General features: G+C 42.7%; 4 protein-coding genes across 5 annotated transcripts in view; 3 read left to right on the top strand and 1 right to left on the bottom strand.

The window, feature by feature from the left end:
- Window positions 1–5,339, top strand: part of LOC110983420 (uncharacterized) — a 93,794-nt gene extending 88,455 nt beyond the window's left edge. For both annotated transcript variants that reach the window (XM_087144759.1, XM_022242668.2), the window contains exons 21-24: window positions 64–242; window positions 1,498–1,658; window positions 2,337–2,524; window positions 3,844–5,339. In XM_087144759.1, the coding sequence (XP_087000885.1) occupies window positions 64–242; window positions 1,498–1,658; window positions 2,337–2,524; window positions 3,844–3,929 (614 nt within the window). In that variant the 3' untranslated portion in view covers window positions 3,930–5,339. The remainder of the gene's footprint in view (window positions 1–63; window positions 243–1,497; window positions 1,659–2,336; window positions 2,525–3,843) is intronic.
- Window positions 5,340–5,480: 141 nt separating this feature from the next.
- LOC110983404 (uncharacterized) lies at window positions 5,481–12,705 on the top strand. Its single transcript, XM_022242645.2, has 4 exons — window positions 5,481–6,514; window positions 9,712–9,919; window positions 10,336–10,433; window positions 11,100–12,705. The coding sequence occupies exons 2-4, from the start codon at window positions 9,817–9,819 to the stop codon at window positions 11,469–11,471; spliced, it is 573 nt and encodes a 190-aa protein (XP_022098337.2). The 5' UTR covers window positions 5,481–6,514; window positions 9,712–9,816; the 3' UTR covers window positions 11,472–12,705.
- On the bottom strand, window positions 11,658–13,840 carry LOC110983402 (ADP-ribosylhydrolase ARH1-like). Its single transcript, XM_022242643.2, has 2 exons — window positions 12,824–13,840; window positions 11,658–12,190 (listed from the first exon to the last, which is right to left on the bottom strand). The coding sequence occupies exons 1-2, from the start codon at window positions 13,681–13,683 to the stop codon at window positions 11,977–11,979; spliced, it is 1,074 nt and encodes a 357-aa protein (XP_022098335.2). The 5' UTR covers window positions 13,684–13,840; the 3' UTR covers window positions 11,658–11,976.
- Window positions 13,836–24,735, top strand: LOC110983403 (phospholipid phosphatase 5-like). Its single transcript, XM_022242644.2, has 8 exons — window positions 13,836–14,023; window positions 17,156–17,348; window positions 17,738–17,843; window positions 18,433–18,520; window positions 19,308–19,371; window positions 19,807–19,931; window positions 22,336–22,506; window positions 23,163–24,735. The coding sequence occupies exons 2-8, from the start codon at window positions 17,263–17,265 to the stop codon at window positions 23,381–23,383; spliced, it is 861 nt and encodes a 286-aa protein (XP_022098336.2). The 5' UTR covers window positions 13,836–14,023; window positions 17,156–17,262; the 3' UTR covers window positions 23,384–24,735.
- Window positions 24,736–25,584: the final 849 nt, after the last annotated feature.

The following is a 25,584-nucleotide window of genomic DNA, read 5'->3' as shown; positions in this document are numbered from 1 at the left end:
TCCCTTAATTCATTTGGTACTAAATGTTGACCTTCGTTTCACAAAATGTCTAAAAAAAAACAGAGGCAGACCAATGGGAGTTGGTGTTCAAGATGAGGGACGGCTTTCTCGGTCCGCTGTGGGGAGTTCCTCCCTCGTCGATCAACACCGACATCCCTCTCGCTCGCCAGCTGGACAACGAGTTCCTCGGAAATTACAAGACCAGTCGCGCCTCGTGGTTGTCAAGTCAGTCAATCAATAAGGTGATGTACATTCATCGTTTTATTTCAAAGTATCACGAATGGGTAATTTCAGAAGAATGGTTGCCCCGAAACGTGAATACTATTTTTGAAGTTTCATCACAAGAAGAGTGTTTAATAGACCTTTCAACTAATAAATTTATAATTATACACGCATGCGCACAAATGGCCTTGGCGGCAAGAAGTGTGAGCGGGCCATTGAAAAGGTACAGGGGTGCGAATTTGATGATCATTTTCTCTCAGGTTTTCTGGCTTTGTTCAGTTTTTTCTTCAGAAAATCTCAATTAAATGCTATTAGTTCGAATCTAATCGGGATTTCTAATGCTGTGTAAAAAGACGTTACAATTGGGATTTTTTTTGCTGTGCGCAAGAAATTGCCGTAATTAAGCCGGTTTCCTCTCGTGATGTTGTATAATAAAGATACTTATTCCTTCTAGGCACCATCCACCCCAATATTATGGACACAGAGGCTCTGTCTTTTCCAGCACCACTCATTCGCCCCCTTCACTCCTTCAGAAATGTTTTCGTGTAAGCCTTGTTACAAAGTATCTGACCTGAAATGCCTCCGAATTACCCACAACTGGGTATCATTTCTTTCGCTATTAGCCTATTCCAAGCTGTGACCTTGTTCGATACGGTAAGCTGTGTACGTACAGTACATGTACATTGAACATAAGTACGTGTTTACAAATGCACAGCTCGGCTCCAAGAACACTAACGATTTAATTTATACCAGTTATGATGGAAGGGGGCCATACTAAGAAACGACGATCGCTTGCGGACAGGAAAAATCACGATTGTGAAGTCTTTTCACATTAGAGCACTAAAAATCCCGCTTAGATAAGAAATCAATAGCAAAAACGATTTAATGGAATTTTCTCAAGAACAAAACTGAACAAAGCCAGAAAACCTGAGAGAAAATGATCATCAAAGTCGCACTCCTGTAGATTTTGAATGGCCCGCTCACACTTCTGCCGCCAGGGCCATTTATGAATTTCGTAATGAGAAGGTCTTTATTGTTCGTATGTGTGATACCATGTCAGTACAACGACGCCCACTTCATTCGAAGTAGCTCCTAGACAGCAATTACACGTGTAACATGCAAATAGTGAAAATCTCAAAAAATATTTTCAGAGAGGTCTATTTCTACCTCGGTTGAAGGCCTAAACGCACATTAAGGTTCGTTGGACGTGAAACGTCTTCCAAATCCAGTCATTGTCCCAAAGTTTGAATATGGCTGTAACTATTGATCCTTAAGGTGAAACTCGCCATTTACAAGGACGGAAAAGAGAGGATCACTCTCATCTTTGATGGCGAATCGGCCAGCGATCGTAGCTGGTTCTCCGACTATCGGCTGATCTTCTCCCCTTGGACTGATCTCAGTAACAGATCGACCCACGCCATCTTTTTAATGGAAGGGTGAGCCAGCTCCATCCGATTACTACAAGTCGACTCTTGCAAGAGTCTCACAGGCTACTCCGAAATATAATGGACTAAACCGTCAACACGTTAGAAGTTGTTATGAAGAACATGTACAGTCATTTGCAAAAGTTTAGGACCACCCAAACAAAATACATTAACCTGAAGAAAACCAAGCAATAAACAAATCAATCACGGCAATTTATGATTATTTTCAATGTGTAAACTTAGTATCTTGGTTACACAGCTACTTGACTACATTTCCCGGATTCGTTAACTGTATTTAGTATTCCCTCGTTTATATCTGATTACTTAGACTGAATGAAAATTTCATTCAAATGGGTATATATCACGGCACTACACTGATGTTACACACCACTTTAAAAACATATTAAATTATTATTCAATAAGACAATGTAATGCAGGCCCATTGAAAGAAATACCAATAAAATTCCAGGTGATCTTAAGCTTTTGCACATTGACTGTAAAAGCCATGATCGCTCAGCAGAGTTTAAACTGCAGGCTTGTCACTTTGTCCTTTTGCCCTGTCCTCAGTGACAGATAATGACTTCTAGATCTAAACCGTGATCGGGGAATCAAGTCCTAAGATTAAGAATGTTTCCTGGAATGAGTTATCCTTACTTCGAAGGGTTTCTCCCGTGAATATTTTTATCCCAGAGAGCAGATGCTGACTGAATACGGGACACGCCGTTGGTTGATTACCAAGGAACACATTCCATGTAGCGAGGACAGCGAAGGGTGGCTTATGGTGATCACAGATCCTGGGCGCCGATCCCCATGCGATCTGCGCAAGCCCCGGTCCATACTCTACTCTAATACAACGACGGCTGAAAACTGGTCCACTGGTAAGCATAAGAACTCGTAAAGGTTTGCCCCAACGCTGAACCCGTGCGGTTCATGACGGCACCAGACTGAAAAATATACTTGGGTTAAATTTAACCCAAGCGAGGATGAAAACTGCAACTACCCAATAGTTTAGGTCGTTTTAACCCAATTTGAATAATTGAAATTAATTTCTGGGATGTTTTAGCGAAACAACGGTTAATATCCACTCATATTGTGGGTAAAAACTGAAACAGGAAGTAGTTTTCAACCCAAAGTTGGGTTAACATAGCCCATATTTGGGTAGTTGCAGTTTTTACCCCTCCTTGGGTTAAAATCTAACCCAGGCGATGTTTCAGTGCAGAGTGCAACTTTTTCCGACAAAATGGCGCCGACGGCCTCAAGTATTTTTAAACATTTGTAGTTTATAACCTGAGATACAGGGATTGCAAATCTTTGTTTCATTGCTGACTTTGCCTGATTAGACCTGCCTGAAGTTGGACTTGTAGCTTTAAAATGTGAGCGCTTTGCCGGAGGCAGGTTAACCATATAGGCTATGCTATCAACCCCGAAGGCCGGTGCACATACATGCTAATGTACTATGTGAAAGTGAAGTGAATTTGACGTCATATATGAAACGTTTGCAGCAGACTTTCTCTCGAGTTGAAATGTGGTCGACTTTGCGAATTCGCAGCTCCATGGTCAACATCATTGTAATAATTAGAGGCCTATATACGGGGTATATGCTATAAGCCTAATGGCACTATATACGCACAGGCTCTACACTCCCTTGTACCACTATAGGAGGGCCGATATTACGCCAGAGAGGGTTGGCTCAGCGCCAAAAACCCAGAACGACTGAAAGTCAATATAAATCCTGCCTGTGCAGTTTACGGTAATGCTTCGGCGCAGGCTCACTAGGTGCACGTGCCTGCTGCGGCGCCTGCGCCTTTGCATTAATGTGCATTGCAAACAGGCGTATCGCTTGCTCAAATGGCGCTCATGCGATTACAACGTTTTACGTGTATTTACGGTTAAGTTCGCCATCTTGCGCCGCTACGCGGCGCTATAAGATCTTTGCTAATAACTGAAGTGCGGCCGGGTGTATATTGTCCACTGATTGCATTATAATGTGTAAACCAATTGCCGATGTGTCATTACTCAAACGGAAAGATTTTTACCATTCGTTTTTTCCAATGGAACTTCTCATCGTAGGTTCCAAATAAAAAGTTTTTAAAATCCTTACAAAATGAAAGTCTGATAATCTCCGACAGACGTATTTCGGCACTTTCAGACGCGTTTTCTGCAGTGTGCCTTAGTCACTTTATGTTATGCCTTGCAGGTTCATTGGAGAGGGGTGATTTCATGGCTATCTTCGTCTCTTCCTCGTCAGACCCCCGACGGCAGTGCCGGTGCGGGGAGAATTAGACACCCGGTCCAGTCCTAACGATCTTTGAGGTTGTCAGGCATACAATCCAGTGTGACTGGAACTTACGTTGGACAGATTAGATATCAGAGATCACCGTAAATTCCTGAATTAGGATTTAGCTTTGATTTTGTTGATATTTAATGTCTAACCTAAACTCAGTAAGTGTTTGTGTGTTAGATTTTCCAAAGCAGTTTCAACCAAAATGTTCATTTTCATTTATACAACAGGTTCAAATTATTTTCGGGGTTTCTTTTTTCACAATTATAGCATTGTTTTCATTTTTGTGCAGATTAGTGCGTATTTGCGCCATTTATTCCTCTGTATAGCTAATCAAATCTCCATAATCACCGGTATGTTTAATTTCTACGGACTTTTACGAATTGATTCAACCAAATTAAGATTCATCAAAGCGCAAAGGCTGTTTAATCTTTGTGGTGTCTTAACCATCTATATCAAACTTTAAGTTTTCAATTTAGATGTGATATGGCATGTTTGAATTGGTGTTCTGCATCTGTCTTTCAGTATCAAAGTGCTCGTTAACCCCGTAGTGATTATGATAAATAATTGACCTACTCCACAAGCACTGTATTAATTATGCAAATTCCTTTTTACCATGACACTGTTTTGTGTAAGGCTGTCTAAGATTGAACTCAACCGAAATCAGAGCAGGATGTTCTTCTGGCGATTGTGCGATTGTGGAGGTAGGCCTACTCTTCAGTGTCCTCAACCAGGTCCATAATGCTGATTGTTCCAAAGGAAACTAACTTGGTGATACGAAAGCACGACTGCCGTTTTACCATGAAAACAAATTGTATTTCGTTTCTCTGTATGCATTCCATTTACACGTTTTCCTGAAAACTGAATATACATCCGAAAATTCGAATCGGGAAGCATATGCCAAAGATAACTAACACGAAAAAGTTGGTCCTTATTTCCTTGTAATATGCCAGGCCTTACACATTAATTCTTATCATTTTGTCCTGCACGTATATTGAAAATGAAATAAGTGACCTAAATTGATAACAGATAATTTTCATACGACCCGTTTTACATGTCTCAAGACCTATTACCTAAGTTTGAAATGTTTTCAGTTCTCAGCCGTTCGTTTAAATTGATTGGTTTGCTTAATATTCATTAACATATAAATTAGTTAATTTTTCTCCACATTGCATAATTGAAAGATTGAAATTTTACTAGGCGTAGAAATGCTTAATATTGCTGCTTTATTTTAATTTGTTATGAAATTATGAAGCATAAAATATAACTACGAGTTCGATATATTAGCTGGCATAAAGGACATGCATATAACGGATCCACTAAGCACCCACTCTGGCAATTTGTCGACTCCCACTCAGCAGTGAATACATTGTTAAACCTGCAACTCATTAGTAGTCAGCGAGCGAAAGTGACACTTGTCATTGTGGACAATGGTCCCTGGTTAAAACGCCAATTAAGTAAGGCCCAGGAATACTGGAGCCTAGCTTGATTGGATGTCTTCACAATTGCAAAGCGGCACATAGGCCTACAGCTGTCCGTTTTGTTGTCACAACTAATCGTTTTCGCGGGTAGGTGTACCTCGAGACAGAAGCGGTAAAACGCGCCGTCACGCCCCCTGCCATGATACCAGTTAGGCAACTGGCTGATGGAAATAACGATGGTTGCATGACGGCCAACATCAGTCACTTATTTGCAAGTCACCGTAAGTCGATAGATAGCGTCAGCCAGGTTAATAAGATATCCGCAGGGTACGTGCGTGCTACGGCACAGTTTCGTGCCTTAATTATGCACTATCGGTACAATATCGTGGGCTCTTGTGCCGAGTAACACTCTGAAGTGTCGCTCTCATGTTTTTGGATGGACTGAATCGACACAGAATGAACGCTTCAGTGCTGCGCTATATTTGGGGTACAGGAATCACTGCGGCCGCTGGCGAGGAGACAGGCGAGTAACCGGTAAATTAGTACGTGCACAAGCTTTGCGGTCATTGGACTCCATCGATGAACCATAAAATTTCAGTGCAGGTCCACGGTCCCTACGGTAACGCAGTATATGCTGGCAACATCGGCACCGTTGATGGTTCATCAGAAAACTCTGCCTGATGCCTATGTAAACGAATTTTAAACAGTCTCTGCCCTGCCTAAAGCCTGTAGATTCTACGGTATCATTAGGCTGTCATGCTACACCGTGATTAAGAGGAATGCGCATGATTGTGAAACTAATGACACGTCACAATTACATGCAGGAGATCATAGCCGCTCACGCGCCCCGAAGTACGTTGTATCATATGGTTTGCGTCTGGTATGTAGGCCTCAGATACTGCGATCCTATACGACACAACGGACAAGCATAGTGTGGATCAGTGAAAAAGAAAGCAGCTGCATCTTTCGACAGCTGCAAACCAAAGCAGGTTACCAACAAAAACGGCATAATAACGGCGCCTGACTCGTGGTTCATTGTGCTGGCGCACACATGGCCTGTTTTCCGTTGATTCCAGCACGAACTGGGACTTCGTTTTACGTCTACAGTGCTTTGGAGTCGGTGCACGCTGTCTCAGGCGCTTGATTCTTCCGACCGTGGACCCTTGGTAAGTGGTTTGTTTTCTTTGAAAATTGTATAACCCTTAAAATGTGTTCAGTTTAGTCGGAGATAGAAATACCAGAGAGACACAATGTACTGGTAGAGTCTATTATTTCAACACTGGTTTATGCATTTCATTTACCTTAGATATCCTTTACAAAAAACATTGATCAGCTGAAATGCGTTATTTATTTTCCTTGAAAATTATGGTGCATCATTTGGACGAGCCGGCGAAACCCATAATATACCGATTTCTATATACCGTAGCCTGCATTTCAGTTGTGGCTATTTTTGTCGTTTCTCGTATTTTTCGTTTTCGTGATCAGACAGAAACGGCAGTTGAATAAGCACTGTATACCTTGTCTCATATGTGACCCAGCATATCAAAATCAGGAATAAGTCTCAAATTGACTTGGCGAGATATGTACATGGTCAGAAAGAGAATTTCGTAAGCTTTCAAATGGTGCACATTACAAGTGTGTTGATGGGAACCTTTCATAGACACTCTTCCAAAATTTACAGAAATCGCCACATCGATTTTTTTTTCGACCTTTACAGTACCCACATCCTCACTCACTTTACTTGGCCATTACGTAAAACGGCCTCAGCGACTTATTGCTGATTACGATGTTCTAGGTCACATTTTTTGGTATTTTTGTGTTCAACATTTACCATGGATTTAATCAAATATTTAAATATCCGATACATGCAAATGTCGCGCAGCAGCAGGTTAATAGTGACTCCAAATTGTAAACAAATCATTTACTAGTTTTAAAGCTTGAGGTACCATCTGCTCACGAAATAAGAAAACTGTGTTAATTGGAAAAGGCTCAGGAAACAGGAACCTTTCCCGTTGGTTAGTTGAATGAATTAATTTGCATAGCGGCGAGCCATGACAACTTTGTTTCTCTCGTTTCACTGATCAGACTTGAAAATCAACAAATAAGCATTACATATTGAACGCATGCTACATCTTCGTCTTAGGTGGCTGGGGGTTTCATTCGAGAAACAAAAACATATTTCGCACAAAGTAGTCCAATGAGTAATCCATTCCGCATATGAAACGTGACGCTTTGCTATATTTGCTGTAATCTATCGAGTCATATCATTATTGGGCATTGTGTTCTCGCCTTATAATTGAATTGAAAAAGTGGTCTTGCGTGGCCGCCCGCCCCGACGCGTGTGGCGACGGAGGCCAATCCCTTGCGTTGTCATGGCAATGGAGCACTAGCCATAAGGAATAACAACCTGCATATTTTCTACCCTCTGACAAGTGTTTTATTTGTACATATCCATTTTTTTCCATAATTGGGACGTATAGAGATGGCAAGATGATATGATGTTTGGTTTAGTTCATGTTTTATTTAATTGACTTTTTTACACGCTTGCCTATTGATTATGCATTTTCCCTTTTCCATTCCTTTGAGTTTATTCATTCGTGAAGCAGTGTAATAAGCGAATTCCCCTTTTAAAAAAACGACATTTTGCCTCAGTGTCACGCTTTCATCTTGTTAACTTCCCCACGAAGTCAACAGTACAAGAAACCTTTGAAGCTCCTTTTCCACAAATCTATAGTGGAATTTGAATAAAACGCGCTTGGCCTGGACGGATCAGTGCTTCGTGCCAAAGACTGGCAAGATGGGCATAGATCCTGTTTATTCTGAAATAAATAATCCACATCTCTGCAGTTACTGGCAGTGAGTACCAAAGGATCGATTGGGCGGGCAGCAGTGAATAAATAATAGTCAAACAGGTTATATTTATGTAGCGATTTAAAGTAGCGAGAGCGTGAGTGAAATTCTTCAGTCGTTCAGGTCAGAGCTAATCATCCGTTCGTTGAGCTGACAGTTCATGGAGATCGCCACTAAGGCATTTTAGTGGCGAGAGCCGTGCTTCCATCGGTCGTGAATGGTAAATGAATCATACACATTATACCGTGAAGTATAATGTAATTCTATTATGCAGTGCGTGTAAATGCCTTTTTGTGTCCCATTTAATATGAAGGTTACGTTTTCTGGTGCCATTTTTAAGAGCATTTATTTGTTTATTTTCCATTTTTATTCTTAACTCCAATTTGCATGCTTATAAGCAAAAGTGTGATGTCATCCAAGGTAAAAATCTGTGTTGTATATATTTTGGCATAGACATTTGCCAGATTTTTGGATGATAAGCTGTTGCAATTTTTTGTACTAGGCTAGCGAGTCTTCACACAAAATGTTTCCAATGACGTCTCAGCAACATCGACCTCCTTTGTCGGGAAGATTGTGGAAATTTTAAAAGATTAAGAAACGACACGCTTCAATTAGAATGAACCCGAAAAAGGGATGTGGCAGTCTGAGTTTTTTGCAATTTAAGGGAAGCAGCAATTTGCGCAGACAAGTTCCCAAGTAAATTCACCGCATTAACCCTTTGGGAAACGGTGGGAATATTTCGGAATACATGTATTTCGGGTCTGATCTACACAGACCCGAAGCTTTTTTCAATAACGTACCACTGTCCGGTTCAATTGGAAACGGTCTCAACCCTCCATGAGCTGCTGTGGAACGCTGATGGTTGATGTTGTCAAGAGATGATACTCGTATACAGTCGTGCATGACACTGATCAGGCTCTCCACATTCTGAGGACATCACAGGGCCCACAGAGGCCTATAGAGTTTGCAGTGACACACGGAGAGACGCGGTGTCATTTCCCGGGGCAAATCGGGCATTTGTGGAGATATGTCTGAATGGTGTTTATGAATAGCCACAGAATAGAACAGAGCCCGCTGCATGAGTCGTCTGCATCTGATCCCGGTGGAGTTGCCGTTAATTAAGACTGCATTTAAAATAGCTGTGAATAATTTCTTATAACGTAGTCCTGTTGAAAGAATTCACAGATAATCATATAGGCATCGTTTTCTGTTTTAACATCACAGATATTTTTCTTTTCGGTGTCGAATTTTGACTTTTGTTGTGAAGTTATGCTCAGTTGTGCAAAGCCGTGATTGCATTCGCTGTGCATTTATATTTCCATATTGGAAGTCTGATTTTTTGTCGTATCACTTTTTGTTTTACGGCTAATGCACTAAAGATTTTGCCTTTGGTAACTTAAATTTTCTAATAATTTGCTTAGCTATTCGAGATTTTATTCCGAGGTGCAATCTTTTTTTTAAAGGAGGGTTTTGGGGAGAAAATATAATCACGACTTTCCTGTTGTCTCTTCAGGGCCAACTTCTGCGACCCATGCAAAGCTCACGGCGATGACACCGTCTTATCCGACGCTCCACCACTCAACACCACCGCGAGGGAGCTCTGTCCGGTAGCCAACTGATGGACATGGGGGTGAATTTAGCAAACACTCTTATGACCTACGTGATGGTCCTAGTTGTGTTGTGGCATGCTCGCCTGAACCCTCAAACTACGGACGCTAAAAGTGAGTGTAGGATTTTTGTTAGAGCGATTGAGGCTCTAGATTTCTGGAAATCGGAGTTAGTCTGATAACTTCAAAGCTTTCAGCACCGTCATCCAAAGGGCAAAGAATTAATATTTGGGTGATATTAAAATTGGTCCTTGTTGATTTTTAAATTACAGATCGTGTTGGATATTCAAGAATTTTTGTGTCTTATTGGAAGATTCATTTTCCCCAACAAAAAATAATTTGGGTCAGCGATGTGTTCCTACAGGTTTTATTTATGCCACCTGCATGACCGTGAATAATTGAAAAACCCATCAGACATTGACTATAATTGCATTAACCGATCAGTATGTGCATATAAATTACATTCGTATGCAGTTTTGGGCTACATGGGACTTTGAGCCGTGGTATTTTTTCCTCATTTATTCATTCAGGCATCACACCACGATCCACGGAATCAACAACGGACGAGAACGAGTTGGACGCTGTTCAAACAACGCCAGCTGAAGGAACAACTGCTTCTCACGAAAGCGTATGGGAATTTACTTTCAATTTGATAAACGTTTAGCCAAACCTGAATTAACCGTTTTAAACGCGTAAACGTGCCAGCTTTCCAGTGAAGATGTCGTCACCAAAGCAGCACATTATTATATCCAGGTTTTGAGTCCGGGGGGATTTTTCTTTGGAGCCATTGTCCACATTATTTTTCATGCCCCTGCAGGACAAAGAATCCCCGCCCATCCCCTACCCCCTGGATACGCCACTAAGGGGAGTTTAAGTGCAGTTTTCCTTCAGCAGTATAAACGTGCACCTTCATAGCGCCCTCTACCCGGCCCATGCCAAACCTCCTTGGCCTAATGAAGAAACAAGTTCTTAAATTCGCAACATTTGTTTTTGGCCTATTATACTTGATGGACCCACTTTTTTTGAGGCAGGGAAATTGATTGATTTCCCAGAGCGGTTCAAAATTTGGATTCCATACACGTATCCTTCATCGGCAGCGGTGAATTACGCTATTCATTTACGGTCATTAGCCATTATTACGCTGTGGTCAACCAAAATGTGAATTTACCGGCGAAAAATAGCTTTGCATTGCAAATGAGCACTAATCTCTGACAAGGGTAGTATACGCACGTGTTTTCCCTGGCTATAGTCTGACAATGTTTAATGTATGCTCCTGTACGTGTAACTTTATCAGGTACATTTGGATCGTCCACGTGACAGCGGTGGGTGCGGCAGTACCAGTGACAGCGAAAGATCGGCCGGACGTACGCAAGATAATACTCCTGAAAATCAGACAACGATCACCGACACGGGTGTCGTGACCGATGATGGGCTCATCTCGGACGTTGGAACATGTGAGCCGGAAGGGGGCAGCGACGCCAACGTGTTCCTGATTCAGTGGACGGTGTTTGCCGACTGGCGTGTGCTGGTGGGACTCGCCGTCTTCGAAGTCATCGTCTACGTCGTCACGGTGACTGTGGTCATGGTGCTGCACTCCCGGCACAGAAACCAGGTCGGGTCGCTCCGGGAGGGCGCCCTCACTTCGAAGTATCAGTTCGCTCTCTGAAGACGCGCTGCTGCCGTGATGCAGTGGTCGAACGAGTCAGATTACTGGGCCTTTTCTTTGTATGAAGCAAGACCAAAGCCCGTAACAAGATATTGTAAATAATTGGCGACTTTCGTGAACCTTCAGTGCATCAGTGAAGTATCCGGTCAAACTCATATACGAAGACAGATAGAGAGACGGGGCACATGAGCTTAGCCAAAACGACTATGTACTGTCAATTTATTACTAGCACAGCGCAGCACCATATTTATTTCTGATGAGTACAAAATTCTAAGTTCTTCAAAATCAGCCACCCTCTTCACACTTCGTACGTGTAAGGTTCATAACTTGGGGAAAGAGGATAAAGATTTCTTGCTAAAGTTTTACCTCCAAAAGATTTTGATGAATAATAAAATAAACCTTTACTCGTTAATGTAGGCCTATGACAACTCCAATTTAATGTTGACTGCGTCGCATTCTTTCCTTTGCCCTTTATTGCATAACAACTTAACGCGCACAACGCACACTAAAAACTCAAGGCAAATAGCTTGGTCCCAGCTTCCACAAGTCTGTCCCGGAACTCCACCTGGGCGTGGTTGCCTGGTGGAACGCCGCTGAGACCGTGGATCAGCCCCCACCAGCTGGCCGCGATAGCCCCGCTGGAACTGCCCTCGCCGCAGTGGAACACGGCTCTATCGCAGAGATCTCGCCAGGAGTTGGACGACAATAGGGCATCGTATCTGCAACAGAAAAACAGGGGGAACCTTCTGTAAGGACGAGCCCTAAGCGTGTATTTTTTCCCTTCCTACCATGAATGACAATGCAGAAGACTTTGACTTAATCATTGTAGGGTTTTGCCACATTCGAATACGTACGGGGGAATATTCACAAAGTCCATCGGAGTTTATGAATTGGTTTCATTGGTTTTCATTTATGAACTGGTTTCATAATTGGTTTGAAGAGATTGGTTTAATTGATGGACGCGATGGTTGGACCTGAGTTATGGGCTGGTAAGCGTCGTAGCATGCAGTCTGGTAACCTAACACATCATAAGCTTGAAACAACGTTGTTCTAGCCAAATTCACTCACGTGCTGCTTTGTAAATATTAAACATTGTATTATTATGGATTTGATTGACTTTCCATGGTCTTTTTTCTATAAGAAGCTATTTTACGATTTCAAAGAGGTTGTCACGAGATTGGGAGTATACTCGATTATATGCACAGAGAATAAAAGTTCGTGAACACACAGAGAATTGGATGTGGTGTTTTCATTTTGTTTACTGATTGAATTCAGCATTGGGACGTGAACTTGAGAAAATTTATGAAATCATGACTGATTCACAGAATGCAAACCTGGCGACTATATCTTACGCAATGAGTGGAGCATCATGACCACAGCTTCCAGGAACCATGTTGTCCATCGCGAAGTGACGATATGCCTCGTCCCGTCTCTCTGCTCCGTACCTACGGGGAAACCTTGGCGCGCTTTCCCCGTCCGAGATGCCTCGCATAGACACGTACTTCTTCCAAATGTCTCCAAAGTAGCACCACGCCCCCTGGTTGTCGTCCACATCCCGTCCGGTCGAGACGACATATCCAAGAACCTCGGGGATGACGTCGAGGAGGGCGGCAGCCCACTCGCGGACCTCGCGGCGCTGCACCGCGTAGGAGGTGAAGAGCGCCGAGGTGACGGCGCCCAGGTAGGCCGTGGGGTGATGGTGGGTTATCCTCGCACACTCCACGGCCGTGGAGATCAGGCAACCCAGCTGGCCGGGCTTGTGGAAGCGAAGTCCGATGCACACCGATCGGACGGCCGGGAAGGCCTCAACGGCCGTGCGTGAGTCGTCGAACGGCAGCTCCCATCCCTGGGGCTCGGCCGGCCGAAGCAAGGCCGTCGCCCGGAGGAGGCTCGTGCTGGGCCGCCGGTTCTCCATCATGCGAGCCGACATGCAGTCCACGTACTGCGCTGCGAATTCCGGCCACAGCGTCTCAGATGTCCGGCCCGTGGCCAGTGCCTCGGCCGTCGCCAGATGCAGCACGGTGTTTTGTCCGACCGGCCATTTTGGTGGCTTGACTTCAATCTTGTCAACACCGCCCATTGAAGACATCGATTGTTGGACTTCGGCACCGGATGGGCTCCCTTCATTTTTGCACCCCAGGCCCAGTGCGTCACCTGTCCCCGACAAAATCAGTGCTGCCTGGTAGGCTTCTAATGAAGTCATCGTCGCCATTTTTACGCTTTGTAAAAGTGCTTTCTGTCATGGGCTCATTGCTGAATATTATTCATTAACTGGCTTTGAAATAACTTAATTTGTTTAAGAAACTTGGAGAGAGAAGGATGACCGCGAATAAAGCCGGAGAGTTAGCGCCAGCGTTGCTTGATGACATAGAAACGGCAGGTGGGGTTAAAGGTCAAACGATAATGATTTGTCACTGGTTCCCTGATCGACGGCACTTGAATGTAAGTACGTACGACGCGCACCAATGTTGCCTTGTGAAACGTGGATCAGACATAGACAGCTAGCTGTGAAGACGCTGGATTTTCTGCGTGTTCCGTCTACATCCTAACATGTAAGTATCCTACATTTCTTCAGTTACTTCAGTATTCACAGACGCTTATTATATTTCACTTGCTGGAGAATTGTAACAGACATCGCTTACAATAAAAAGGAATGCCAGATTGAGTCAATAAAAACATCAAACTTCTAACAGGCGCGGTTCCTGTAAACGGATTTGGAACTTCTTTCGTTTGAATGTGTAAACGTCCCACCTTTAGTCACAACTTGACTCTGAAAAAATGGTTTAAGCAGCAAATATGAATGCATCAATGAGAGCTACAGCCTGGAAAATTGACTATGCCCCCTCTAGTGGCAAGTTTTTTCAATTGCAGTTAGGGAATGAACTAAAAAATACATTTGCTGGTAATTTGCAGAAATTTATTTGAATTTTAATTGTGAAAACAATCTCTTTTCACCTAAACATCATAGCGTAGGATTATCATGGAACTTTGCAATTGCCTTGCGTTATATTGCCCCAGCAATCTGACAGATCTCCAATTTTGCTCTTTTCACTTATGCTAATTTTTCTCCTGACCACAATCATATGCAGAAACAAAATCAAGATTTTCTTACGCTAAACGGAACAAAGAATCTAGTGATAAATGTTCAAACATCTCCTCTCGTGTTTTTATTGTCAAAATTAATGCACATGTGGGAGAAAAATTGGGCAAAACCAAAATAATGCCTGAAATGCTAAGTTTGCAAGGGAAGAATTCCATATACGAAGTCCACTGTAATATCGCGTAATTACTACAAAAGTATCCTTACTTTGATCGCTGAATGAAGACGATTCCAATAGGCATTGAAGAGCTGAACATCATAGGACAGAAATGTGGAGTTTTGGGCACACTTTTGGAGCTACACATGGACCAGGTTTACATCGACAGGCGGCCATCTTTGCTTCTGAAGAACATGGCGAATGCGCACGACGTGTGCGCATGAACCGAATCATATCCGGAAGGGGTTGGGCTGCCACAAGCATTGAGGTAATTTTATGCATGAATCCGCAACACGAGGAGTGCAGAGGGCCGTCATCTGTCTGGATGGATCTACACAGTTCACGAGGTGCCGCGCAATGTGCCCTACTGTACATGTACAATTTTTACTTGGGGGAAAATAGTGCGTGTTTTGCGACAATTTTTAAGTTGGAGGATTTGGTTAGAAGGAAAAATGGGCCCAATTTCTTTTACAGACAGTTTGTAAGTTGGACAATTTGTTTAGAAGGAAAAAAGGGGCAAATTTCAGTCTTTTAGAGAGTGCTTGTCAGTTGGAGGAGTTTTTTTTCTATATTTATAGAGAGGGAAGGGGAAAAGGGAGCTGAAACCTGTCTTTAGATTATTGTGTGGCTATCTGCGCTCTAAAATGTGAGGGTAGGCTTGTACAGGAGAAGAACATCCTTAAGGATTTGATTGAAGTGGTCTACTCCTGCATGTCGGCAGCGCCACATGTATTCGGCCAGGTAGAACCCAAACTGGTCGCTTCCACTGTATGGTGTGGATAGTCACCTCTGTCACCAATTGCGCGACTCCAATTCTCGCTCATAGTGCATGTATTGCTAATGGATGAAGCAACACTCCACCTAGCCTGAGTTCTTATACAGCATTGGACTGAAATTCCTTCTTTCGTACGGCCGACTGCATTTCTACTTGTTCTTTCTCTCTTGGTTTACATAATACGACGTACGGAGATAACTCACGTCATACAGTCAATTGTGCTCAGACATGTACCTTACCTAGTTGATTTCCTTTGGCACAACCTACTTATATTAACAACGGATAGCCACATTTATTAATATTTAAATATTCTAATTTATACAAATATTCGTGAATAATTACATATTCAGTTTCATAAATATTTAATTTTTTTAAATATTCATCTTGACCTCATCGTGACCTCTCCTTATTTCAACCGTAACTTTATATGGAACATATCGACTTTCTCCGGCAACAAGCGCTCGTGTGGCGTGGTCAGTTAGACTGCTGTATTTCTATACCTAACAGTTCTCTTCATTGCAGGTTCGCTTCCCCTTTACGACACAATTTGGATTAAATGTCTTAAATGTGTATACTAACTGTAATAATCCTTGTACTAATGACAGGAAAACTGTGGAGAAATAAAAGGACGGGATAGTGAAGGAAAGAGGAAACGGTAGAGGATATAGTAGGGAAAAAAAGAACGGCAAAAGGACTCACTTTTTTGCCGTTTTATTGCGTGGGGCCCCTTCTTTTTAAACCTGTCCCCCTAAGTTACTGAACCCCCTTTCACATCTCTATCCCCCAAAAATAAATGTCGCCCCTTTTTAAATCTGTCCTGGAGCAAAAATTTCTCCTAAAAAGTGAACTTCGTATATGGAATTCTTTCCGTTTGCAAAGACCCAGTAATATGTACATATATCAAGGACCAAGGCTTTAACCACTTCACGGCGGGCCCATTTATCCATGGATGTTGATTCTGCTGGGCTGGGTAATTTTTAATTTTTTTCCTGTTTTCAAAATTCTTTAAAAATTCATAAAGTCATTCACTGGACGTTTACATCCACACAAATGACTGTCTGGTGCTACTTTAATCTGATACTAGACACATGTATTGATGCCTGAGTATTTCAGCCAGGCCTGCCGCCTTGTAAAAAGAGCCCAGATTGTGCGGTGTTATGTAATTTTCTTTTGTTCCCCGAAACTGCACAGTGCGCGGCTGGCGTCTTTTCAATAGGGGGCAGATTAGCATGCAGTGGTATTGTATCGCTCATCACTGGAGCGCTTTTGTCCCCAGTGGTGATCCGCTCGCGCTGAACGCCACAAACGGTGGTAAAATCTTTCAAAACAATGACAAATCCCGCCATTGACAACTGAAAAAAATGTTAGTAATTCCCAGCAGCTTGGTCTTTTGTTTTTCCAGTACGGTCTTCTGTTATAAGGCCCTGCTCTTTTGTCCGGTTTCAGGCTTCCGGCTTCGTGTATAAAGCCTGTGTGCCCGAAACTGGGCACCCCGGCACGAAATGGTAAACTCATCAAAACTGAGACCATGGCTTCAACCCTCAAGGCAAGGGCTCTGTACAAAATGACTGCTTAGATAACATTTGTCGTACCAGCTGATAATTTTGTAGACCCAGTAAAAAAAATATTTTTCTTTGTTCTTCTTTCCTCAGATTTGTGCCCATTTCTGCCAGAACTTTACTCATTCCTGTTAAAAAAGTAAAACCTGGTCAACCGAAGGGTCCGATACGTAAACAACTCATCCTGAACTCACCACCTGATGGCCTGGCGATGTGTAATCAAACCATCGGCTGTCAAAATGATGATAGAGATACTGGTCCGTCTAGTGCTCTCTGCAATATTCCTGTGAGTGTTAAAAAGAAGAGCCCTGGGGTTGGTTCCGACGGAGAATAACTCCCAGTTTAATCAAAGACAATAAGTCCACCACAAATAGTCACAAGCCAATCCCAAGTAAATTACAAGTCAGTGGTGATGAGGCAGGTGGCCAGTCGCCAACTGCCATGGCTAAATCATCCCAGCCACACCCGGGGAGATTTCTGCCCTTGCTGATTAAGAACTTTGGCTGCGCTAGTGAGGTCGTGGAAATATTTCCTGAAATTCCACCCATGCGTAAACTCTAAACCTGCTCAAGCAGTGTGCTAAAGCTTGTGAATAGACCTCCTCTCCATATGAGAAGCAATCCATAAATTTATATTTGCTGAAAATGTACACATCTTTGTTGCAAATCTCTGCAGGGTCACCGAAGAGATGGAGCCATTTCATCGCATCATTCAGCCAGAAGAGATGTGGCTGTACAGGAATCCCGTCACGGACAGCTACACGACAACACCCATGCTTTTTGTAAGATTTCCTCCCATTTTTGTACCAAGCTACAAGCCAACTTTGTTTCTCAAGATATAGGCCATTTCTGACATGAGTTTGCAGGGCTGCATCTGTTTTAAGCAGGTGTCCATACATTTGCACCCTGTGTAAAGACTTAGGCCTAGCTCTAGATACGAGATACGATACAGCTGTGTGTGTTGATTGAAGAGGTTGCCGCTTTGAACATTTGCAAAGTTTAATGTTCACTGGCCACCTGCTGTTATGCAGGAAATGTTTCTTCGCAGTTTTATAAAGCTGTCAACAACAGCACAAGGCAGAAATGACTCAAGGAATTTCATTGAATAATCTGCTTTAGTCTGCCAAAGGTTCTTGCTAAGAGCAGTATTTGTGTTTGAATTCAACGAGAAACAAATTACATTCTAGAACTAGTATTTGTTTTCACCAAGGTTTCAGGTTGTTGAACTGTTTTTGTAAAAGAGTAACTCCTCACCAAACAGTAACTTACTGCAATCTGACGCAAAGATAACTCTGGGGCAGTAAATAGTAATTTCAAATTGGGCACTTTCTTTGCATACACACTTTACACTGACCTCTCCTTTTCCGACAGACAATCATTTCACTTGTGCCAGCAGTAGTCATTACAACATTTGCCATCATCAAACAGGATAAAAAGGACACACAGCAGGCTGTTTTAGGTGAGGCATTCAACTTTACTGGCACCCATCAGTCTTCACGAGGGCATCCGTGTTGTCTTACCCTCCGAGACAGGCTTGAACAGAGCTTATACATGTACATGTAGTACTGGTGTCCATGGGTTGACACGTCTGCACACGCATGCACGGTGCGCACCTACACGTGCACGAATTTTGATGGCATGCTACCCACATAAACTGATGGATCTGGCGTGGGGGGTGGGACAATGGGGCCACGCCCCCTCCAAAATGTAAGGAGGACGCAAATTCACTTTTGAAAACACAATGAAAAAAAAAAAGCAATTTTCACTTTCCTTCCTTTAAAAACCCTTTAATGTAGCCTCACCCCTTGAAGGTCGATAAAAGGCGATCCAAAGGAAATCCAAATTTTGGGGCCACTTCTGAATCAATTTTGCCCCTCCTCAAAAAAGTGGTTTTGGATCTCCTGTTGTCCACAGGAATTTGCTTGTTTTTAAGAGATTAGCTGCCTTTTGTAAGGATGGATGTTTTTAGAAGACACTCAACATCTACTGAACTCTCTTTGGTCGTAGACCAGCTAACTTATTTTGCAACATGCCAACGTTTAGCAAAGATAGTCAAGAGAATCTGGACAGAAGGAATGCTGAGATGACAAAAGAAACCTGTCTTCATTTATAGGCAGAGAAACAAAGCTTGCAGCCAGTTATATCATTTTCAACTTACTGTAAGTTGCCAACCAGAAGGTTGGATTAACTACATCTTGCTTCTTGTTGAATTTTGTTCTTGATTTTTGTTCTGTACTTTGTTGCAGCCGTTACGTTGGCCCTTGCCTTGAATGGCGTCGTCACAAATTCCGTCAAGCTGACCGTAGGGAGGTAAGAGACAAGTTTTTCTTTTACGGTCCATATTAGCTTCCAGGGGTTGCTGTCCTCTTAACGAAAAAAATGGATGGATAGGCCTGGAGACATGCACGTTGTAACTTAATAAGCGATGACAGAGGAATGCATATTGCCTAACATGCAGATCCTGTGAATAGCTCACCCTTTGAGATTGGACATGGTCAGAAGTTGACATGCAATTGGACTGACAGTGTTTGATATGGCCTATTCTTAGTACAGTGCGCCACCAAGAGCTTGCCATGGAAAGGCCAATTTTTTTGCGCTGCATTGTGGGAAATTATCAACAAACTGTAAATAATGCTAATTTGTGTAGAATGACAGTTTGGCTTTCAGTGTACGGAATATTTATGGTCTCCTTCTCTCAACCGTATCGTTTTTATGCTTTCTCTTGAATATTTATCTACTCTGCAGGCCAAGACCAGATTTCTTCTGGCGTTGCTTCCCCGACGGAAAGAGCACGCTCGACATGAAGTGCACCGGAAATCCCGACACCATCAAAGAAGGAAGGAAAAGTTTCCCAAGCGGCCATTCCTCTTGTAAGTTCACTTCCATTGTCTTTAATATTCCACAGACACCACCAAAAATGTGTTTTCTTGCAAATCAAGGGGACGCTGTCCAAAGTGACACAGTTGGTCTGAGCTTGTGACTATATACACTACTTAGACATGGCCCTCTTTTGTTTGGCGACATTTATTCTCCCTTCCTGCCGCAGCCCTCTCAAGACAAAACAGAGATAAGGACCTATTGTAGGCAAGTTATGGGTAACTCTATCCATTGAGCAAGGTTAGAATCACGTACGATGTTTGGTTTCTCAGCACCTGTTTTTTCAAGCGTTTTCAGGGGAAATCCTGAGATTTGTTGGGCAGACCAATGTATCACATGTAACAAATTCTCAGGCAAAACCTTTTGTTGAGATGACACCCAATTTTTGAATGCAAGATGGTGATCTCTGAAGATTGACTTGATATTTGAATGAAGAACCTAACTGTAATTTACATCATTTTGATCTAAATGCCTCCCCTGAATTAGCCTTGATAAGGCCAAACCAGCCATTTCCAAGATATATTGTTTGGCCAGATAGAAAACACCTTTATAAGGCAACAGTTCATCTCCACATGCTTTATTTTGTGTGAGATTTTCTGCCTCAGGCCTCTGGTCATAATACAGTGGATGTTAACCTATTATGAGTTACACGTCACAGCAGCCAAAAGTAGTTTATAAACAAAATGCAATCCACAGATGAAGTTGGTACATGCTAAGAGACTCATCCCAAATTTGGGATTATTCTTGTTTTTTTCATGCTCATAAAAAGAACACTTATTTTCAAACCATGACTAAAACATATTGGTGAGGAGCTTCTTAAAATACTGAGTGAATAAATAACGAACATCAAAATGCATTTTCACAATATTTGAACATGCCATGGTAGAATGCTCTCCTGAAAGCTCATCTCTGGTGAAGGAAGGAAAAGCCATGTGGTTGATTGATTTGGTTCAGTCGGCAGTAGAAGTTGCCCTGTTATACACATAGGAGTCAACATGGCTGGTGCTTGACATTTGTTTTTGAGCTGTGTTTCAAGTAAAAAATGCAGCTTTGCCAGAATCATCCTAGCTAATAAACATGATTGGCTGGCTCTCAACAGTTTAATGATACCAGGAAAAATTCAGTGTAATTATAAAGTCAATAAAGTCAGTGTGACATTTAAAATACCATATTGACTCAGAGATGTCTTGTTCTGGCATGCAACCATCCATGCCTGATCTGCATGAACAGAGATACATTGTTTTTGCCGTGAAACATATCAAAAAGAATTGAGTTGTTGGAATAACAAAGCAAGATGCATTGTTTTCCCATGAAAGGTGTAAATTCTGTCCCATATGAATGAAAAGCAAGATGGGCATCTTTGTAGAAAGGTCTATGTAGACTAAACCGTCCATCTGTAAAAGATAAATGGAACTGGATTTATAATTCAAGAATGGCAGTTGCCAGTATTTCAGAGCTGTGACATTTTTCTCACTGTGGTCAATTCCAAATTACACTGCTTTGCCTTGAGTTTCTTTTCTGAATGGCGCCCTCTAGTGGTTAGTGAATTCCTTTCTACCAAATGTTTAAGAGATCAATTTACAGGTAAATACCAAGTTGTGATGGTTGTTCTGCATTGATGGTGTCCGGAATGGCTTCTGTGAGTTTTCACCTCAGTGCAAGATATGCATGAATTAATACATTAACTAGACAGTCGAAAGATTGCCTCTCTGTTTTGAAATCTGGAATATGGTTTCCAAGTTGAAGAGCACATTGCTCTTGGCATTTCCACAGCCTGACCCTTGGGTCAGCCTGTGATGACAGCACCCCTGAGCCCTTGACCAGAGACTACGTAATCCCAACTGCAGGCCGGTGCCCAGCATACCTCAGACATACATGTATCATTCCACACTCTGCTGCAGTTTATAGCGCCCCCAGGCAGTTTTTATCAAAGCTTTCTAGATCCTACCATGATTCAAGGGCCTCTATCTCACCTTGCCTGCACTTTTTGGGGCCTTTGTAATAGAGATGCATGTATTCACAGTGCTTGGCCAGAGGGACTTAACCTTAGTATTAATTTACCAGTCGGTAGAGAGTGGGCCTGAATTTTTGTGAAATCTTTAGCGTGCTTCCTGAATGAGTTGAGCTTTCCCTGATTGTCCTTGGGGTTTAACTGTGTAGGAAGTACTTGTCAGATCCCTTCAAAGGCCTTAAACTCAAAAGTGGCTCTGGCAATTGTGACTTACTGGGGTCGGTCAGATTTTTTTTCCATTTGTATTTCGATGTATTGCACCTGCAAATATTCAGATTAAATGATCGAAATTGAAATGTTTAATTATTAATCGAATACATGAATATTGTCTGCAGGCCTATCGCTCACTTGTATTTTCCTGATATGTTTTTTTCCCAACTCGCCAGTTGCTTTTGCGGGACTGGGATTCACAGCCCTGTACCTCGCTGGAAAACTGCGCTGCTTCGAATCCCAAGGCAGGGGGAGTTCTTGGAGGCTGTGCCTCGCCGGAACACCGATGCTGGCAGCGACGCTGATTGCCCTGTCCAGAACAGCAGACTACCACCATCACTGGCAAGGTAACATTCTATGTTGGTTCCCTGCTGTACCAAATAATATTAACAGCGGGCAGCTATCATGCACTAAAATAAGGTATGACATCATGTCTAGGATATTCTCTTCTATTTTTAGATGCAGCGCCAGCCCGTCTACTTTCTTCACTAGTCAGCTGAGTCAAAGTTGTGCAAGAGTAAATTTCTGCCAGCAAAAGTACCGGGATAAATTTCAGGAACCTTTTTTTTGAAATTGTGATGCATGTGAGAAAATCTGTGAAGAGATTAACATTTATGCACACCAAGTTTTAGAATGTTTAAAAATTAATGAAATGGGTCAGGAAAACTTTTGGGTTTTTTTGTGGCCAGTGCAACTACCAGACCTATAGATCTCTCTTGTTGGAATCTTTTGGTCAGGGAGACCAGACCAGGTAAAAGTTCAAGCAACTTGATAAAAGTTTTGGGGATTCGTCAGCCAGAGGTGTTTGACGCGGCAGTCTTCTCCCAACTTGCCCAGACCCATATTTCAAGTTGGATAAGTAGGAGCCCAATGTCAACTGGTGTGTGTGCACGTGAAGCTTTCCAGAGGTTCACGCAAACAGTTGGCTCTCTTCCAGGATGCCCCTTCCAGTATGACCCCTGACATGCTGTGGTGAAATTCCCTTTGCCTTTTCTTTTCTTAGACGTCCTGATCGGCTCCCTGCTCGGTTTAAGCATCGCATTCATGTGCTACCGTCAACACTTCCCGCCCATAGCCCATGCCAACTGCGACAGGTGCTACGCGTCTCTGACACCGTACGCGACCCTGCCAACTTTCAGCGACTCAACAAACTCGGATTTTGAGCTCAACGGGATTGCATCCACCCTACCAATGGATTCAGACAACTCTGTGAAGCAGGTTTGATGTGACTGGATAAGTTGATACCTTTATATTGTTTTTTTTTTTCGGAAGTTTTTGCTAACCCCCAAAGGGGGTGGGGCAAAGTTTCCTTAAAGATGATGATATCGCAGTTACTCAAGCAGTGGGTTTGGGAAGGCAGAGGTCTATGCTGACCCACATGATCTTTTGACCTTTTTTTGAAGTCTTCAGCTCTGTTGAGAACGCACGTCTGTGCGCAGCAACTTCAGTGTAAATTTATGGCAAAAGCGCATCAAATACTGTGCCCTCTGTCATTTTGAATTGTAATGAAACGTTTGAGAGACCCGTCTTTCTTTGTATCATGCACCCTGAGGTACGCATCGTATTCAAATACACCAAGGCCTCTCTGTATCTGCCAACTACTGCACAGTCGCCTGGTGTTGGCTATCTCATGGAATTGATGCTAGCACGGGCACAGAGGGAAACTAAATTTTGAAGTGAGCCCGATATGGAATAACATCCAGGTCAATTTCCATGATTCCTAACATGACTGAAGCGTGGGGGTGGTGCAAGTCATCACCTGAAGACAATTCCACCCGGGCATTGTCCTGGGATACAGTGAATTTTGATAACAGGTTTTGTAGGTGAAGTCTGAGAGAGTCTGGTGCCAGGTCCCAAGAGTGGTGCTAAGAGATACATGTACATGTATTCCTTGGGATTAGACCAGAACCAAAGCTGCAAGAAGGATTCAAGCCCGTTGTTAAAATGTGGCCGCCGATGCTTTCAGAGGTGCATGGCTGCAGCCTTCAGCAGATAGTTACGTCAAAGAACCCTTTGGGTAAGCTGCTGAATCCCGGAGATAGAGTGTGTCAAGTGTGACCATGTCACGGCAGGGGTTAAGGTGAACCCCCTGCCGGTATTACGTAATGTGAACTGAGTCACCATCCCCGCTCAGTGGACGACTCTGTCCCAATTTACAGCTGTCTGTGGCCTGGTCAAGAACTCGGTAGCATGTCTGCTGTGCTCGTCATGTTTGGAAAATTCCAGACCAGCTCCAGAAAATTGGGGAAGTCTACATTTTTTCCTGTTCTTTTATTTCTTTTTTAAATCCACAAATTTCAAACAGGGTTTCCACTTTAATTTTGACAGTCTCAATGTTGTTTTCAGTGGAAGCTAACTTCAGTATGATGAATATTGTATTTCATTTTTAATTTTATTTGGTTTAAAACAGTGCTCTTGATATATTTATTTTCAAAGTGCTTCATTAAATGCTCCTAAGGTTGTTTTTTTTTCATTTTGCTCAATAAAAAAATTGCAGACTATATTTCTTGAACATAAGTGCTAGAAAAACTTTATACATTTTTAAAATGAAATAAAATGCCTATTATGCAATGAAATGCTTGTTCAAAGACCTGCTGAATGGTGATTGTGTGTATGCGTTTTTGTTCGCTTTTGTTTGGGTTTTCTACAAGAAGTGTAGTTACCCGTGTTTGCATTCAGGATAAAGCACCTTCAAACGTTGACGTTTCTCTTCAGAGAACTTAAAAGTCCTGTTCTAAGTCCTCAGCAACCGTTGCCCGATTCACAGTTAAGATATTTACAGTTGCCCACTGTGACGTTCGACGCATCGATTTTTTTTTTCTTCGTATCACAGCAGCTTTCCCGATCATTGTACTTTGAGGATCTGTAAAGTTTCATGTTCGAGTGAGGTCGGGCCTCGCTGTCCAGGTCAACTGTCCCAACAGTCTATTAGTGCGCACCATACTTATTCAAAGCAGTCTGTTACAGGTTATTGTAGGGGTCGTTGACCTCCCCGACCCGGGCAGTTCTTGCGCAGACGCAGTATACCGTATAATACTCGACATATAGAAGTGGTGCTTAAGAGGCGCGGGAAAACCAGTAAGGTTCGGGCAGCTTAAAAGAGCAATTCCCTTTTCCATGCTCTACCATTTCGTGGAACTAGAACTTTTGTTTAAATACAAATACTGTAATGTTAAAGTAGGCCTAATGTGTTCCCGCAGGCCACCAGTATGCGTGAGGGCCAAGTAAAATAAGGAGAGATTGTAGGGCCGTTTATGGGCCTGTGATTGGATCCTGGTCAGAGAAATGACTCCATCGGCACTCAACCGTTGACATATCGATTTTCATCAACCCTTACCACATATCGATACTCGCATTACTCGAGAGTGTGGTGTGCACGGCGTATGCTGCCTTTAATATCCTTGGGCGAACTGCAACAATTATTT

The sequence above is a fragment of the Acanthaster planci genome, linkage group LG13 (genome assembly GCF_054643075.1).
Source record: "Acanthaster planci isolate LZ-2023a linkage group LG13, COTS_SCS, whole genome shotgun sequence".
In the NCBI taxonomy this organism is placed as follows: Eukaryota; Metazoa; Echinodermata; class Asteroidea; order Valvatida; family Acanthasteridae; genus Acanthaster; species Acanthaster planci.
This window is presented reverse-complemented; position numbering and strand designations above follow the sequence as displayed.